The following is a 14,497-nucleotide window of genomic DNA, read 5'->3' as shown; positions in this document are numbered from 1 at the left end:
AAACTAATCCCCCTGCCCCGCTCTCTCCCCATAGCCCTGTATCAATCCCAAACTAATCCCACTGCCCCGCTCTCTCCCCGTAGCCCTGTATCAATCCCAAACTAATCCCACTGCCCCGCTCTCTCCCCGTAGCCCTGTATCAATCCCAAACTAATCACACTGCCCCACTCTCTCCCCTTAGCCCTGTATCAATCCCAAACTAATCACACTGCCCCGCTCTCTCCCCATAGCCCTGTATCAATCCCAAACTTATATCAACGATTTAGACTTTGGAATCAAAAACACAATTTCTAAATTTGCAGATGACACTAAATTGGGGGGATAGTTAATACTGAGGAGGACTGCAACAAATTACAGGAGGACATTAATAAACTTGCAGAATGGGCATATAATTGGCAAATTAAGTTCAACACAGATAAATGTGAGGTATTACATTTTGGTAGGAAGAATAGGGAGGTCACTTATAACTTGGAGGGTGCAAGTCTGGGTGGGGTAGAGGAACAAAGGGATCTCGGAGTACAAATACACAAATCACTAAAAGTTGTGACACAGGTTAACAAGGCCATAAAAAAAGCAAACCAAGCACTAGGGTTTATTTCTAGAGGGATAGAATTGAAAAGTCGGGAAGTTATGCTAAACCTGTATCGAACCTTGGTTAGACCACACTTGGAGTACTGCGTACAGTTCTGGTCGCCATATTATAAAAAGGATATAGAGGCACTGGAGAGGGCGCAGAGAAGATTTACAAGGATGATACCAGAAATGCGAGGGTATACATATCAGGAAAGGATGAACAGGCTGGGTCTCTTTTCTCTTGAAAAAAGTAGGCTGAGGGGTGACCTAATAGAGGTCTTTAAAATTATGAAAGGTTTTGATAGAGTGGATACAGAGAGAGTGTTTCCACTTGTGGGGAAGAGCATAACTAGAGGCCATCAATATAAGATAGTCACCAAGAAATCCAATAGGGAATTCAGGAGAAACTTCTTTACCCAGAGAGTGGTGAGAATGTGGAACTCGCTACCACAGGGAGTGGTTGAAGCGAATATGTCGGACCTGCACCACTCCTGCCCTACAGGGGAGCAGGACCACCCCCAGCCAGGTGCTCAGGACGGACGCAATACTACAGGCAGAGACAATCCATTAAGAGACATAATGCAGATGCTCAGCAGCATCTACTCCCGCCTTATGGATCAAGAAGCGTAAGGACTAGTTGTTGGAAAGAGTTGCAGGCAATTATTCCCAGCATTTATAGACACTTGAAATGTTCTTTTTTCCTCATTTAAACACGACAAACACATATCACTATTTATCATTTTTTAACCTAACAGAGTAAAAGACCAATCTTAGCATGAAATCCTTGTATATCTCAACCTGGAATATCCAAGGTCTGCGCTCCTCTGTGCTTGGCCTGAAGATTAGAACCCCAGAGTTCCTAGATGAAATCAAAGATCTGGACATTATCTTTTTGCAAGAAACCTGGTATAGAGGAGAAGGGCCTACTGGCTGTCCCCAGGGGTACACAGAGCTGGTGGTCCCCTCCAATAAGCTCCTCTATGCAGATGACCTGGTTCTGCTCTCACCAACTGAGGAGGGTCTACAGCAGAACCTGGATCTGTTAGAGTCGTTCTGTCAGACCTGGGCCCTAACAATAAACCCCCAAAAAACCAAAGTTCTGGTGTTCCAGCAAAGATCCAGACATCAGGGACACAGAACAAATTTCACACTAGGAACAACTAAAATTGAACAAACTACAAACTACACATACTTAGGCTTAAAAATCAGTTCTACAGGAAATTTTCATCTGGCTGTGAATGAACTGAAAGAGAAAGCAAGAAGGGCTTTCTATGCCATTAAAAAGTCAATCCAAATAGAAATCCCAATTGGCATTTGGCTCAAAATGTTTAAATCGGTAATTGAACCAATTGCACTTTATGGCAGTGAGGTGTGGGGTCTGCTAACACAACAAGAATTTGCAAAATGGGACAAACACCCAATTGAGATCCTACATGCAGAATTCTGTAAAAGTATCCTCTGGACTCAGTACGATTTGGACAGGTTGGGTGATTGGGCAGAAACATGGCAAATGCACTATAATGTGGATAAATGTGAGGTTATCCACTTTGGTGGCAAAAACAGGAAGGCAGATTATTATTTGAATGGCAATAGATTGAGAGAAGGGGAAGTGCAAAGAGACCTGGGTGTTATTGTGTACCAGTCGCTGAAGGTAAGCATGCAGGTGCAACAGGCGGTTAAGAAGGCAAATGGTATGTTGGCCTTCGTAGCAAGAGGGTTCGAGTACAGGAACAAGGATGTCTTGCTACAGTTGTATAGGGCCTTGGTGAGACCACACCTTGAGTATTGTGTGCAGTTTTGGTCACCTTACCTGAGGAAGGACGTTCTTGCCATGGAGGGAGTGCAGCGAAGATTCACCAGGCTGATACCTGGGATGGCAGGAATGACGTATGAGGAGAGATTGTGTCGATTGGGCTTATACTCACTGGAGTTTAGATGATTGAGAGGGGATCTCATCAAAACCTATAAAATTCTGGCAGGTCTGGACAGACTAGATGCAGGAAGGATGTTTCTGATGGCCGGGGAGTCCAGAACCAGGGGTCATAGTCTAAGGATAAGGGGTAAGCCATTTAGGACTGAAATGAGGAGGAATTTCTTCACCCAGAGAGTGGTGAACCTGTGGAATTCTCTGCCACAGAGGGTGGTGGAGGCCAGTTCATTAAATATATTCAAGAAAGAGTTGGATATATTTCTTGAGGCTAAAGGGATCAAGGGATATGGGGAGAAGGCAGGGACAGGGTACTGAAATTGAATGATCAGCCATGATCTCATTGAATGGCGGAGCAGGCTCGAGGGGCCGAATGGCCTACTCCTGCTCCTATCTTCTATGTTTCTATGAATCTATGAATCTATGAAAACCGCAAACAATGCATGCAGGGCAGAACTAGGCCAATATCCACTACTAATTAATATCCAAAAAAGAGCCATCAAATTTTGGAAACACCTAAAAATGAGCAACCCCCACTGCTATCATTGCGAAGCCCTGAAATGCCAAGGGAGGATCATAAAGAAGAGTCCCCTCAGTCAACTAGTCCTGGGACTCAGTGAAGTAACTACTAACACTACTAATAATAACCAGCTCCATGACAGTGACATCCTAGCACAGAGAATTCGACCCAACACAATTGTCACTAAACAAAAGGAAAAATATCTGACTTATTGGACAGAAACAACAAAAACCCAAAACAAACTCGATTGCTACTTGGCCCTAAACAGACAATACACCATGGCCGAATACCTGACCACGGTAAAAAATAGCAAATTAAGAAAAACCTTGACTATGTACAGACTTAGTGAGCATAGCCTCGCCATCGAAAAAGGCAGACACAGACAGACCTGTCTACCAAGAGAGGACAGGATATGCTCTCACTGCAGTCAGGGAGTGGTGGAGACAGAGATGCACTTCCTCACAGCTTGTGGAAACTATCAGGACATAAGGGGGAATTTCTACCCAAAATTCATAAAAATATGCCCTGAATTCAAAAATTTGAATGAAGACCAAAAACTCCCATACCTATTAGGGGAACAGAGAAATTGCGTAACTTTAGCGGCAAACTATGTTACAGCTTGCCATAAGCAGAGGGACAACCACTAAACCTAAGAAAAGATTATATGCATATTATATGAGTGTATATTTATACACACAGGGATATATCTGTTTATACACTGTATGGATAGATCTGCGTTTATGTGTTCAACCATAAATGTTTTTTCGGTGCTTTGGCAACATAAGATGTACCTTGTCATGCCAATAAAGCAATTTGAATTGAATAGTATAGATATATTTAAGGGGAGGCTAGACAAGCATATGAGGGAGAAGGGAATAGAGGGTTACGCTGATAGATTTAGATGAGGAAAGACGGGAGGAGGCTCGAGTGGAGCATAAACGCCGGCATGGACTGGTTGGGCCGAATGGCCTGTTTCTGTGCCGTATATCCGCTGTACTCCTGTGTATACTAATCCCACTGCCCCGCTCTCTCCCCATAGCCTTGTATCAATTCAGTTTTTCGTTTTAAAGATGCAATGGTCTTTGCCCACTCCCTGTGGTAAAGCATTTCAACCTCCAATAATCTTCTGTGTAAAGGCATTTCTCCGAACCTCTCTCCTCACTCTCAGTGACAGTTTCTAATTGATGGCCCCTCGCCACTGATTCTCCAGCCAGAGGAAATATTCTTTCCCCTATTCACTCTATTAAAACTCTTTGCAATTTTAAAATGCTCTATTAAATCTCCTCTTCTCTCCTCTGCTCCAGTGGGAACAGTCCCAGTGTCTCCAGTCTCTCCTCAGTGCTCCAGTTTCCACCCCTGGTGAATCTACACTCTCCGCTCTCTGTGACTTTAATCTCCTTCCTATAATGGGGCACAAAACTGCACCCAGTCTCTAACTGTGCCGAACCATTGTTGTGTACAAATTTATCATTCATTCTTTACACTTCTACTCTCTGCCCTCATTTATAAAACCCAAAATACTATTGACCTTTTTATAACTTTATCTCCCTACACTCGCACTTTCGGGGAATTCTGTATTTGAATCCTGGGGTGTCTCTTTCTTTGTTCATCCCCACCCTTCAGTGTCTTTCCAGTTAGTTTTGACTCCCAGTCCTTGTTTATTTTCCCAAAATCTATTATCTCACATATCTCCACATTAAACTGCATCTGCCACCTGTCTGCCCTTTCCCCTAACCTGTCTATGTCTTCCTGAAGTATTTCACACTCCTCACTGTTTGCCAAACCTCCTACTTTTATGTTATCAGCAGATTTTCAGATTGTGCTCCCTTTATTCAAGTGCAAATCATCCACACACACCAGGAACTGAAGTGTGCCCAGCATTGAAACCCTGGGGCACACTCTCTGCGACCTAAAACAATCAGCAGAACAAATAACAAACAGTTTTAAACTACTGAGGGGGCTGAACAATAATGAACCAATATTAATATAACGATCTTCTCATGTCTTGCCCTAGGGGGAGAAGTATTTCTGCTCTATTTTCCTCAAAGGTTGTGCGACCCCAGTCCAACACCTCCAGCCTCTCAGAACGGAGCAGTTTATGGTCCAATAGCTTGGGAGCGACAGACATTAGATCCTATCTACAGTCCAGCCTAGTATCTCTGCCATCAGATTCCTTACCAGGTATGTCTATTCACCAAGTACCCAACTCCTTCTGTTTCCTTTGTGTGTGTTTTTCTTGCCATGATCCTCGCCTCCTTTCCCCTCCGACAGTGCAGCGCTCCCTCAGTACTGCCCCTCCAACAGTGCAGCACTCCCTGAGTACTGCCCCTCTGACAGTGCAGCACTCCCTCAGTACTGCCCCTCTGACAGGGCAGCACTCCCTCAGTACTGCCCCTCCGACAGTGCAGCGCTCCCTCAGTACTGCCCCTCCAACAGTGCAGCACTCTCTCAGTAGTGCCCCTCCGACAGTGCAGAACTCCCTGAGTACTGCCCCTCTGACAATGCAGCACTCCCTCAGTACTGCCCCTCTGACAGTGCAGCACTCCCTCAATACTGCCCCTCCGACAGTGCAGCGCTCCCTCAGTACTGCCCCTCTGACAGTGCAGCACTCGCTCAATACTGCCCCTCCGACAGTGCAGCACTCCCTCAGTACTGCCCCTCTGACAGTGCAGTGCTCCCTCAGTACTGCCCCCCGACAGTGCAGCGCTCTCTCAGTACTGCCCCTCCGACAGTGCAGCGCTCCCTCAGTACTGCCCCTCCGACAGTGCAGCGCTCCCTCAGTATTGCCCCTCCGACAGTGCAGTGCTCCCTCAGTACTGTCCCTCTGACAGTGCAGTGCTCCCACAGTACTGCCCCTCTGACAGTGCAGCGCTCCCTCAGTACTGCCCCTCCGACAGTGCGGGGCTCCCTCAGTACTGCCCCTCTGACAGTGCAGCACTCCCTCAGTACTGCCCCTCCTAGAGTGCAGCACTCCCTCAGTACTGCCCCTCCGACAGTGCAGCACTCCCTCAGTACTGCCCCTCCGACAGTGCAGCGCTCCCTCAGTACTGCCCCTCCGACAGTGCGGGGCTCCCTCAGTACTGCCCCTCTGACAGTGCAGTGCTCCCTCAGTATTGACCCTCCGACAGTGCGGAGCTCCCTCAGTATTGACCCTCCGACAGTGCGGAGCTCCCTCAGTACTGCCCCTCCAACAGTGCAGCGCTCCCTCAGTACTGCCCCTCTGACAGTGCAGCACTCCCTCAGTACTGACCCTCCGACAGTGCGGGGCTCCCTCAGTACTGCCCCTCCGACAGTGCGGGGCTCCCTCAGTACTGCCCCTCCGACATTGCGGGGCTCCCTCGGTACTGCCCCTCCGACAGTGCAGTACTCCCTCAGTACTACCACTCCGACAGTGCAGCTCTCCCTCAGTACTGCCCCTCCGACAGTGCAGCACTCCCTCAGTACTGCCCCTGCGACAGTGTGGCGCTCCCCCAGTACCGGCACTGGAAGTGTCAGCTTGGATCTTGTGCTTGAGTCTCTGGGGTGCGACTATGAACCCAGAACCTCCCGATGAAGAGACAAGTCTACTGCCCACTGAGCCCCGGCCAACACATCCAGTGTTTTACCTGCTAAGCCAATGGACAATGAGATATTTCTTGCCAAGTTGGTGTTAAATTCTCCATCTGTCCCTCATTTCCAGGTTTAGTTACTCCCGATTCCTCCTGTCCACAGTCAACAGTTCAGATGTCCAGACGATCAAGTGACGCTGAGGGACTGACTTTCACAGTAAGTCACCAGACGTACGAACCGGCCTGTAATGGTTGCCACTCTGGCACCGTGTTAACATACCAGCCACCTCGAGAACCAGCAGCACCTGACAAACTGGCCACTCAAAAACACTTGACAATAAGACAGGTCAAAACAAGTAACTACACACAAAGTGCAGCAGGTCACGCACGGGCTTGTACCTCAAGCTGTGGGTATACCCAACGATCCTTCACCTCAAGTACAGGACACCCTGAAGACGTGAGTCTGGAGGCGAACACTTTTCTCCTCCCGCCTGCCCGCCCCAAGTGTTGCTCCTGGACTCTCTCCCGCCCCCCCATCTCCTCCCCCCCCCCGCCCCCCGCTCCCCCCCCACCCCCACCCCCTCCCCCCCCCGGCCGGCAGCCTCAAACACATGTCTGGGTATCGCCCTTCTCTTCTACCCTTCAAAACACTGCCAAATGATGAGAAACACCAGTGCAGATTTCCTGCCCCTCACCCTCCACCCAATGTGAATCAGAGAATCTTACAGCACAGAAGGAGGTAATTCGGCCCATCGTGCCTGTGCCGGCTCTTTGGTCGAGCTCTCCAATTAGTCCCACTCCCCCCTGCTCTTTCCCCACAGCCCTGCAAATTTCTCCTTTTTGAGTATTTATTCAATTCATGTGCGTTCTTGACCTGGGTTTACATTCACCCCTCCCTCCTCCCCTCTCCCTCCCGCTCCCTCACTCTCACTCCGTCTCCCTCCCTCTCCCTCTCTCACTCTCCCTTCCCTCACTCTCTCCCTCCCTCTCCCTCCCTCTCCCTCCACCTCACTCTCCCTCTCCCTCTCCCTCAACCTCCCTCTCCCTCCCTCTCTCTCACTCTCCCTCACACTCCCTCTCACTCCCTCAACACTCCTCCCTCCTCACTCTCCCTCACTCTCTCCCTCGCTCTCCATCTCCCTCCCTCTCCCTCACTCTCCTCAACCTCACTCTCCCTCAACCTCACTCTCCCTCCCTCACTCTCCCTCACCCTCCCTCTCCCTCACTCTCCCTCGCTCTCCCTCGCTCTCCCTCTCCCTCCCTCACTCTCCCTCCTCCCTCACTCTCCCTCACTCTCCCTATCCCTCATCTCCCTCTCCCTCCCTCTCCCTCAACCTCACTCTCCCTCTCCCTCACGCTCACCTCTCTCTCCATTCCCTCCCTCTCCCTTCCTCTCCCTCCCTCTCCCTCAACCTCACTCTCCCTCGCTCTCCCTCCCTCATTCTCCCCTCTCCCTCGCTCTCCCTCACTCTCCCTCTCCCTCCCTCGCTCTCTTCTCCATCACTCTCCCTATCCCCCCTCTCCCTCGCTCTCCCTCTCCCTCCCGCTCCCTCTCCCTCCCTCCCTCTCCCTCACTCTCCCTCACTCTCCCTCACTCTCACTCTCCCTCAACTCTCACTCTCCCTCACTCCCCTCCCTCTCCCTCACTCTCCCTCTCTCTCCCTCTCTCTCCCTCTCTCTCTCCCTCACTCTCACTCTCCCTCACTCTCCCTCCCTCTCCCTCGCTCTCCTCACTCACTCTCACTCTCCCTCACCTCCCCCCCATCCCTCTCCTCCCTCACACTCCCTCCCTCCCTCCCTCTCCCTCCCTCCCTCTCCCTCTCCATCCCTCACTCTCGCTCACACTCCCTCACTCTCCCTCTCCCTCTCCTCCCTCTCTCCCTCTCCCTCTCCCTCCCTCTCCCTCTCCCTCTCCCTCCCTCTCCCTCCCTCCCTCTCCCTCACTCTCCCTCTCCCTCACTCTCCCTCTCTCTCACTCTCCCTCTCTCTCCCTCCTCTCCTCGCTCTCCCTCACTCACTCTCACTACTCCCTCACTCTCCCTCCCTCACTCTCCCCTCTCCCTCACTTCCCTCACTCTCCTCTCCCTCCCTCCCTCCCTCTCCCTCTCCCTCCCTCACTCTCCTCACTCTCCCTCCCTCTCCCTCACTCTCCCTCTCCCTCCCTCTCCCTCCCTCTCATCCCTCTCCCTCACTCTCCCTCCTCACTCTCCCCTCGCTCTCCCTCCTCTCCTCCCTCACTCACTCACTCTCCTCCTCACTCTCCCTCTCCCTCACTCTCCCTCACACTCCCTCACACTCTCCCTCACTCTCCCTCACTCTCCCTCTCCCTCACTCTCCCTCTCCCTCACTCTCCCATCTCCCTCACTCCCCTCACTCTCCCACATCTCCCTCTCCCTCACTCTCACTCTCCCTCACTCTCCCCTCTCCCTCCCTCACTCTCGCTCTCCCTCCCTCACTCTCCCTCTCCCTCCCTCTCCTCCTCGCTCTCCCTCACTCACTCTCACTCTCCTCACTCTCCCTCTCCCTCACTCTCCTCCCTCTCCTCTCTCTCCCTCACTCACCCTCTCCCTCCCTCTCCCTCCCTCACTCTCCCTCACTCTCCCTCTCCCTCCCTCACTCTCCCTCTCCCTCCCCCTCCTCTCCCTCACTCACATCATCACTCCCTCACTCTCCCTCACTCTCTCCTTCCCTCACTCTCCCTCTCCCTCCCTCACTCTCCCTCCCTCTCCCTCCCTCTCTCCCTCTCCCTCACCTCCCTCCCTCTCCCTCCCTCTCTCCCTCTCCCTCACTCTCCCCCCCCTCCCTCTCCTCCTTCTCCCTCACTCTCCCTCACTCTCACTCTCTCCCTCACTCTCCCTCACCTCACTCCCCTCACTCTCTCTCACTCTCCCTCCCTCTCCCTCACTCTCCCTCACTCTCCCTCTCCCCTCAGTCTCACTCCCTCACTCTCCCTCTCCCTCCCTCACTCTCCCTCACTCTCACTCTCCTCACTCTCACTCTCCCTCACTCTCCCTCACTCTCACTCTCCCTCACTCTCCCTCACTCTCCCTCACTCTCCCCTCTCCCTCAGTCTCACTCCCTCACTCTCCTCTCCCTCCCTCACTCTCCCTCACTCTCACTCTCCCTCACTCTCCCTCCCCCTCACTCTCCTCACTCTCCCTCTCCCTCCCTCTCCCTCCCTCCCACTCCCTCCTTCTCCCTCTCTCTCCCTCTCCCTCACTCTCCCTCACTCTCCCTCACTCTCCCTCCATCGCTCTCCCTCACTCTCCCTCACTCTCCCTCTCCCTCACTCTCCCTCTCCTCACTCTCCCTCTCCTCACTCTCCCTCACTCTCCCTCACTCTCCCTCCCTCGCTCTCCCTCGCTCTCCCTCCCTCACTCACTCTCACTCTCCCTCACTCTCCCTCAACCTCCCTCTCCCTCCCTCTCTCTCACTCTCCCTCACACTCCCTCACACTCCTCCCCTCCTCACTCTCCCTCACTCTCTCCCTCGCTCTCCATCTCCCTCCCTCTCCCTCACTCTCCCTCAACCTCACTCTCCCTCGCTCTCCCTCTCCCTCCCTCACTCTCCCTCTCCCTCACTCTCCCTCGCTCTCCCTCTCCCTCCCTCACTCTCCTCTCCCTCACTCTCCCTATCCCTCCATCTCCCTCTCCCTCCCTCTCCCTCAACCTCACTCTCCCTCACGCTCACTCTCGCTCCATCTCCCTCCCTCTCCCTCCTCTCCCTCCCTCTCCCTCACTCTCCTCAACCTCACTCTCCTTCTCTCTCCCTCGCTCTCCCTCCCTCACTCTCCCTCTCCCTCGCTCTCCCTCTCCCTCCCTCGCTCTCTCTCCCTCACTCTCCCTATCCCCCCCTCTCCCTCGCTCTCCCTCTCCCTCCCTCACTCTCCCTCCCCGCTCCCTCTCCCTCCCTCCCTCTCCCTCACTCTCCTCACTCTCCCTCACTCTCCCTCCCTCTCCCTCACTCTCACTCTCACTCTCCCTCACTCTCCCTCTCTCTCCCTCTCTCTCCCTCTCTCTCCCTCTCTCTCTCCCTCACTCTCACTCTCCCTCACTCTCCCTCCCTCTCCTCGCTCTCCCTCACTCACTCTCACTCTCCCTCACTCTCTCCCTCCCTCACTCTCCCTCACTCTCCCTCTCCCTCCCTCTCCCTCCCTCCCTCTCCCTCTCCCTCCCTCACTCTCGCTCACTCTCCCTCACTCTCCCTCTCCCTCCCTCTCCCTCACTCTCCCTCTCCCTCCCTCCCTCTCCCTCACTCTCCCTCTCCACACTCTCCTTCTCTCACTCATCCCTCACTCTCACTCTCCCTCCCTCTCCCTCCCTCTCCCTCGCTCTCCCTCACTCACTCTCACCTCCCTCACTCTCTCCCTCCCTCACTCTCCCTCTCTCTCCCTCACTTTCCCTCACTCTCCCTCTCCCTCCCTCCCTCTCCCTCTCCCTCCCTCCCTCTCCCTCCCTCTCCCTCTCCCTCTCTCTCCCTCTCTCTCTCTCCCTCACTCTCCCTCCCTCACTCTCCCTCGCTCTCCCTCACTCTCCTCACTCACTCTCACTCTCCTCACTCTCCCTCTCCCTCACTCTCCCTCACACTCCCTCTCTCACTCTCCCTCACTCTCCCTCTCCCTCACTTTCCCTCTCCCTCACTCTCCTCCCTCTCCCTCACTCTCCCTCTCCCTCCCTCACTCTCCCTCACTCTCCCTCTCCCTCACACTCACTCTCCCTCACTCTCCCTCTCCCTCCCTCACTCTCGCTCTCCCTCCCTCACTCTCCCTCTCCCTCCCTCTCCTCCTCGCTCTCCCTCACTCACTCTCACTCTCCCTCACTCTCCCTCTCCCTCACTCTCCCTCCTCGCTCTCCCTCGCTCTCCCTCACTCTCCCTCACTCTCCCTCTCTCTCCCTCACACTCCCTCACTCTCCCTCTCCCTCCCTCTCCCTCCCTCACTCTCCCTCACTCTCCTCTCCCTCTCTCTCCCTCACTCTCCCTCTCCCTCCCTCACTCACTCTCACTCTCCCTCACTCTCCCTCACTCTCCCTCACTCTCTCCTTCCCTCACTCTCCCTCTCCCTCCCTCACTCTCCCTCCCTCTCCCTCCCTCTCTCCCTCACTCTCCCTCACTCTCCCCCTCCCTCTCCCTCCTTCTCCCTCACTCTCCCTCACTCTCCCTCACTCTCCCTCTCCCTCAGTCTCACTCCCTCACTCTCCCTCTCACTCCCTCACTCCTCCCTCACTCCTCACCTCACTCTCACTCTCCCTCACTCTCCCTCACTCTCCCTCTCCCACAGTCTCACTCCCTCACTCTCCCTCTCCCTCCCTCACTCTCCCTCTCCCTCCCTCACTCTCCCTCCCTCTCCCTCACTCTCCCTCTCCCTCCCTCTCCCTCCTTCTCCCTCTCTCTCACTCTCCCTCACTCTCCCTCACTCTCCCTCCCTCGCTCTCCCTCACTCTCCCTCACTCTCCCTCTCCCTCACTCTCCCTCTTCCCTCACTCTCCCTCACTCTCCCTCTCCCTCACTCTCCCTCTCCCTCCCTCACTCTCCCTCACTCTCCCTCTCCCTCACTCTCACTCTCCCTCACTCTCCCTCACTCTCCCTCCCTCGCTCTCCCTCGCTCTCCCTCACTCACTCTCACTCTCCCTCACTCTCCCTCTCCCTCACTCTCCCTCACTCTCCCTCTCCCTCACTCTCCCTCCCTCTCCCTCCCTCTCCCTCTCCCTCTCCCTCACTCTCCCTCCCTCTCCCTCTCCCTCCCTCTCCCTCTCCCTCCTTCTCCCTCTCTCTCACTCTCCCTCTCTCTCCCTCACTCTCCCTCCCTCGCTCTCCCTCACTCTCCCTCTCCCTCACTCTCCCTCTCACCCCTCACTCTCCCTCCTCTCCCTCTCCCTCACTCTCCCTCTCCCTCCCTCACTCTCCCTCACTCCCCTCTCCCTCACTCTCACACTCCTCACTCTCCCTCACACTCCCTCCCTCGCTCTCCCTCGCTCTCCCTCACTCACTCTCACTCTCCCTCACTCTCCCTCTCCCTCACACTCCCTCTCCCTCTCCCTCCCTCTCCCCCCTCTCCCTCTCCCTCACTCTCCCTCCCTCTCCCTCCCTCTCCCTCACTCTCCTCTCCCTCACTCTCCCTCTCCCTCACTCTCACTCCCCTCTCCCTCACTCTCCCTCACTCTCCCTCTCCCTCACTCTCCCTCTCCCCTCACTCTCACTCTCCCTCACTTTCCCTCTCCCTCACTCTCCCTCTCCCTCCCTCACTCTCCCTCTCCTCCCTCACTCTCCCTCTCCCTCCCTTCCCTCCCTCTCCCCTCGCTCTCCCTCACTCACTCACTCACTCTCCCTCGCTCTCCCTCTCTCTCCCTCCCTCCTCTCCCTCTCTCTCCCTCACTCCCCTCCCTCCCCTCTCCTCCCTCACTCTCCCTCTCCCTCTCTCTCCCTCACTCTCCCTCACTCTCCCTCTCCCTCCCTCGCTCTCCCTCGCTCTCCCTCACTCACTCTCACTCTCCCTCACTCTCCCTCTCCCTCACTCTCTCCCTCCCTCACTCTCCCTCTCCCTCCCTCACTCTCTCCCTCCCTCACTCTCTCCCTCCCTCACTCTCTCACTCTCCCTCACTCTCCCTCCCTCGCTCTCCCTCGCTCTCCCTCTCTCTCCCTCCCTCTCCCTCCCCCTCCCTCTCCCTCCCTCACTCTCCCTCTCCCTCTCTCTCCCTCACTCTCCTCGCTCTCCCTCTCCCTCCCTCACTCTCCCTCCGCTCCCTCTCCCTCCCTCCCTCTCCCTCACTCTCCCTCACTCTCCCTCCCTCTCCCTCACTCTCACTCTCACTCTCACTCTCACTCTCCCTCACTCTCACTCTCCCTCACTCTCCCTCCCTCTCCCTCACTCTCCCTCTCTCTCCCTCTCTCTCCCTCTCTCTCTCCCTCACTCTCACTCTCCCTCACTCTCCCTCCCTCTCCCTCGCTCTCCTCACTCACTCTCACTCTCCCTCACTCTCTCCCTCCCTCACTCTCCCTCTCCCTCCCTCACTCTCCCTCTCCCTCCCTCTCCTCCCTCCCTCTCCCTCTCCCTCCCTCTCGCTCACTCTCCCTCACTCTCCCTCACTCTCCCTCACTCTCCCTCACTCTCCCTCTCCCTCCCTCTCCCTCACTCTCCCTCACTCTCCCTCTCCCTCCCTCTCCCTCACTCTCCCTCACTCTCCCTCTCCCTCACTCTCCCTCTCCCTCACTCTCCCTCTCTCTCCCTCACTCTCCCTCCCTCTCCCTCGCTCTCCCTCACTCACTCTCACTCTCCCTCACTCTCTCCCTCCCTCACTCTCCCTCTCCCTCCCTCACTTTCCCTCACTCTCCCTCTCCCTCCCTCCTCTCCCTCTCCCTCCCTCACTCTCCTCACTCTCCCTCCCTCTCCCTCTCCCTCACTCTCCCTCTCCCTCACTCTCCCTCTCTCTCACTCTCCCTCACTCTCCCTCCCTCTCCCTCGCTCTCCCTCACTCACTCTCACTCTCCCTCACTCTCTCCTCCCTCACTCTCCCCTCTCCCTCCCTCACTTTCCCTCACTCTCCCTCTCCTCCCTCCCTCTCCCTCTCCCTCCCTCTCCTCCCTCACTCTCCCTCCCTCTCCTCACTCTCCCTCTCCCTCCCTCTCCCTCCTCTCCCTCTCCCTCCCTCTCTCTCCCTCTCCCTCACTCTCCCTCCCTCGCTCTCCCTCACTCTCCCTCACTCACTCTCACTCTCCCTCACTCTCCCTCTCCCTCACTCTCCCTCACACTCCCTCTCTCACTCTCCCTCACTCTCCCTCACTCTCCCTCTCCCTCACTCTCCCTCTCCCTCACTCTCCCTCTCCCTCACTCTCCCTCTCCCTCACTCTCCCTCACTCTCCCTCACTCTCACTCTCCCTCACTCTCACTCTCCCTCACTCTCCCTCACTCTCCCTTTCCCTCCTCCTCAGCTC

General features: G+C 55.1%; 1 protein-coding gene across 1 annotated transcript in view; it reads left to right on the top strand.

The window, feature by feature from the left end:
• Positions 1 to 14,497, top strand: part of LOC147107209 (uncharacterized) — a 151,881-nt gene that overhangs the window by 132,050 nt on the left and 5,334 nt on the right. The window contains exons 14-15 of the mRNA XM_086008405.1: positions 5,035 to 5,201; positions 6,700 to 6,785. Of these exons, the coding sequence (XP_085864531.1) occupies positions 5,035 to 5,201; positions 6,700 to 6,785 (253 nt within the window). The remainder of the gene's footprint in view (positions 1 to 5,034; positions 5,202 to 6,699; positions 6,786 to 14,497) is intronic.

Source organism: Somniosus microcephalus, chromosome 15, assembly GCF_052327205.1.
Source record: "Somniosus microcephalus isolate GS21.2 chromosome 15, FLI_Smic_1.0, whole genome shotgun sequence".
Classification (NCBI taxonomy): domain Eukaryota; kingdom Metazoa; phylum Chordata; class Chondrichthyes; order Squaliformes; family Somniosidae; genus Somniosus; species Somniosus microcephalus.
This window is presented reverse-complemented; position numbering and strand designations above follow the sequence as displayed.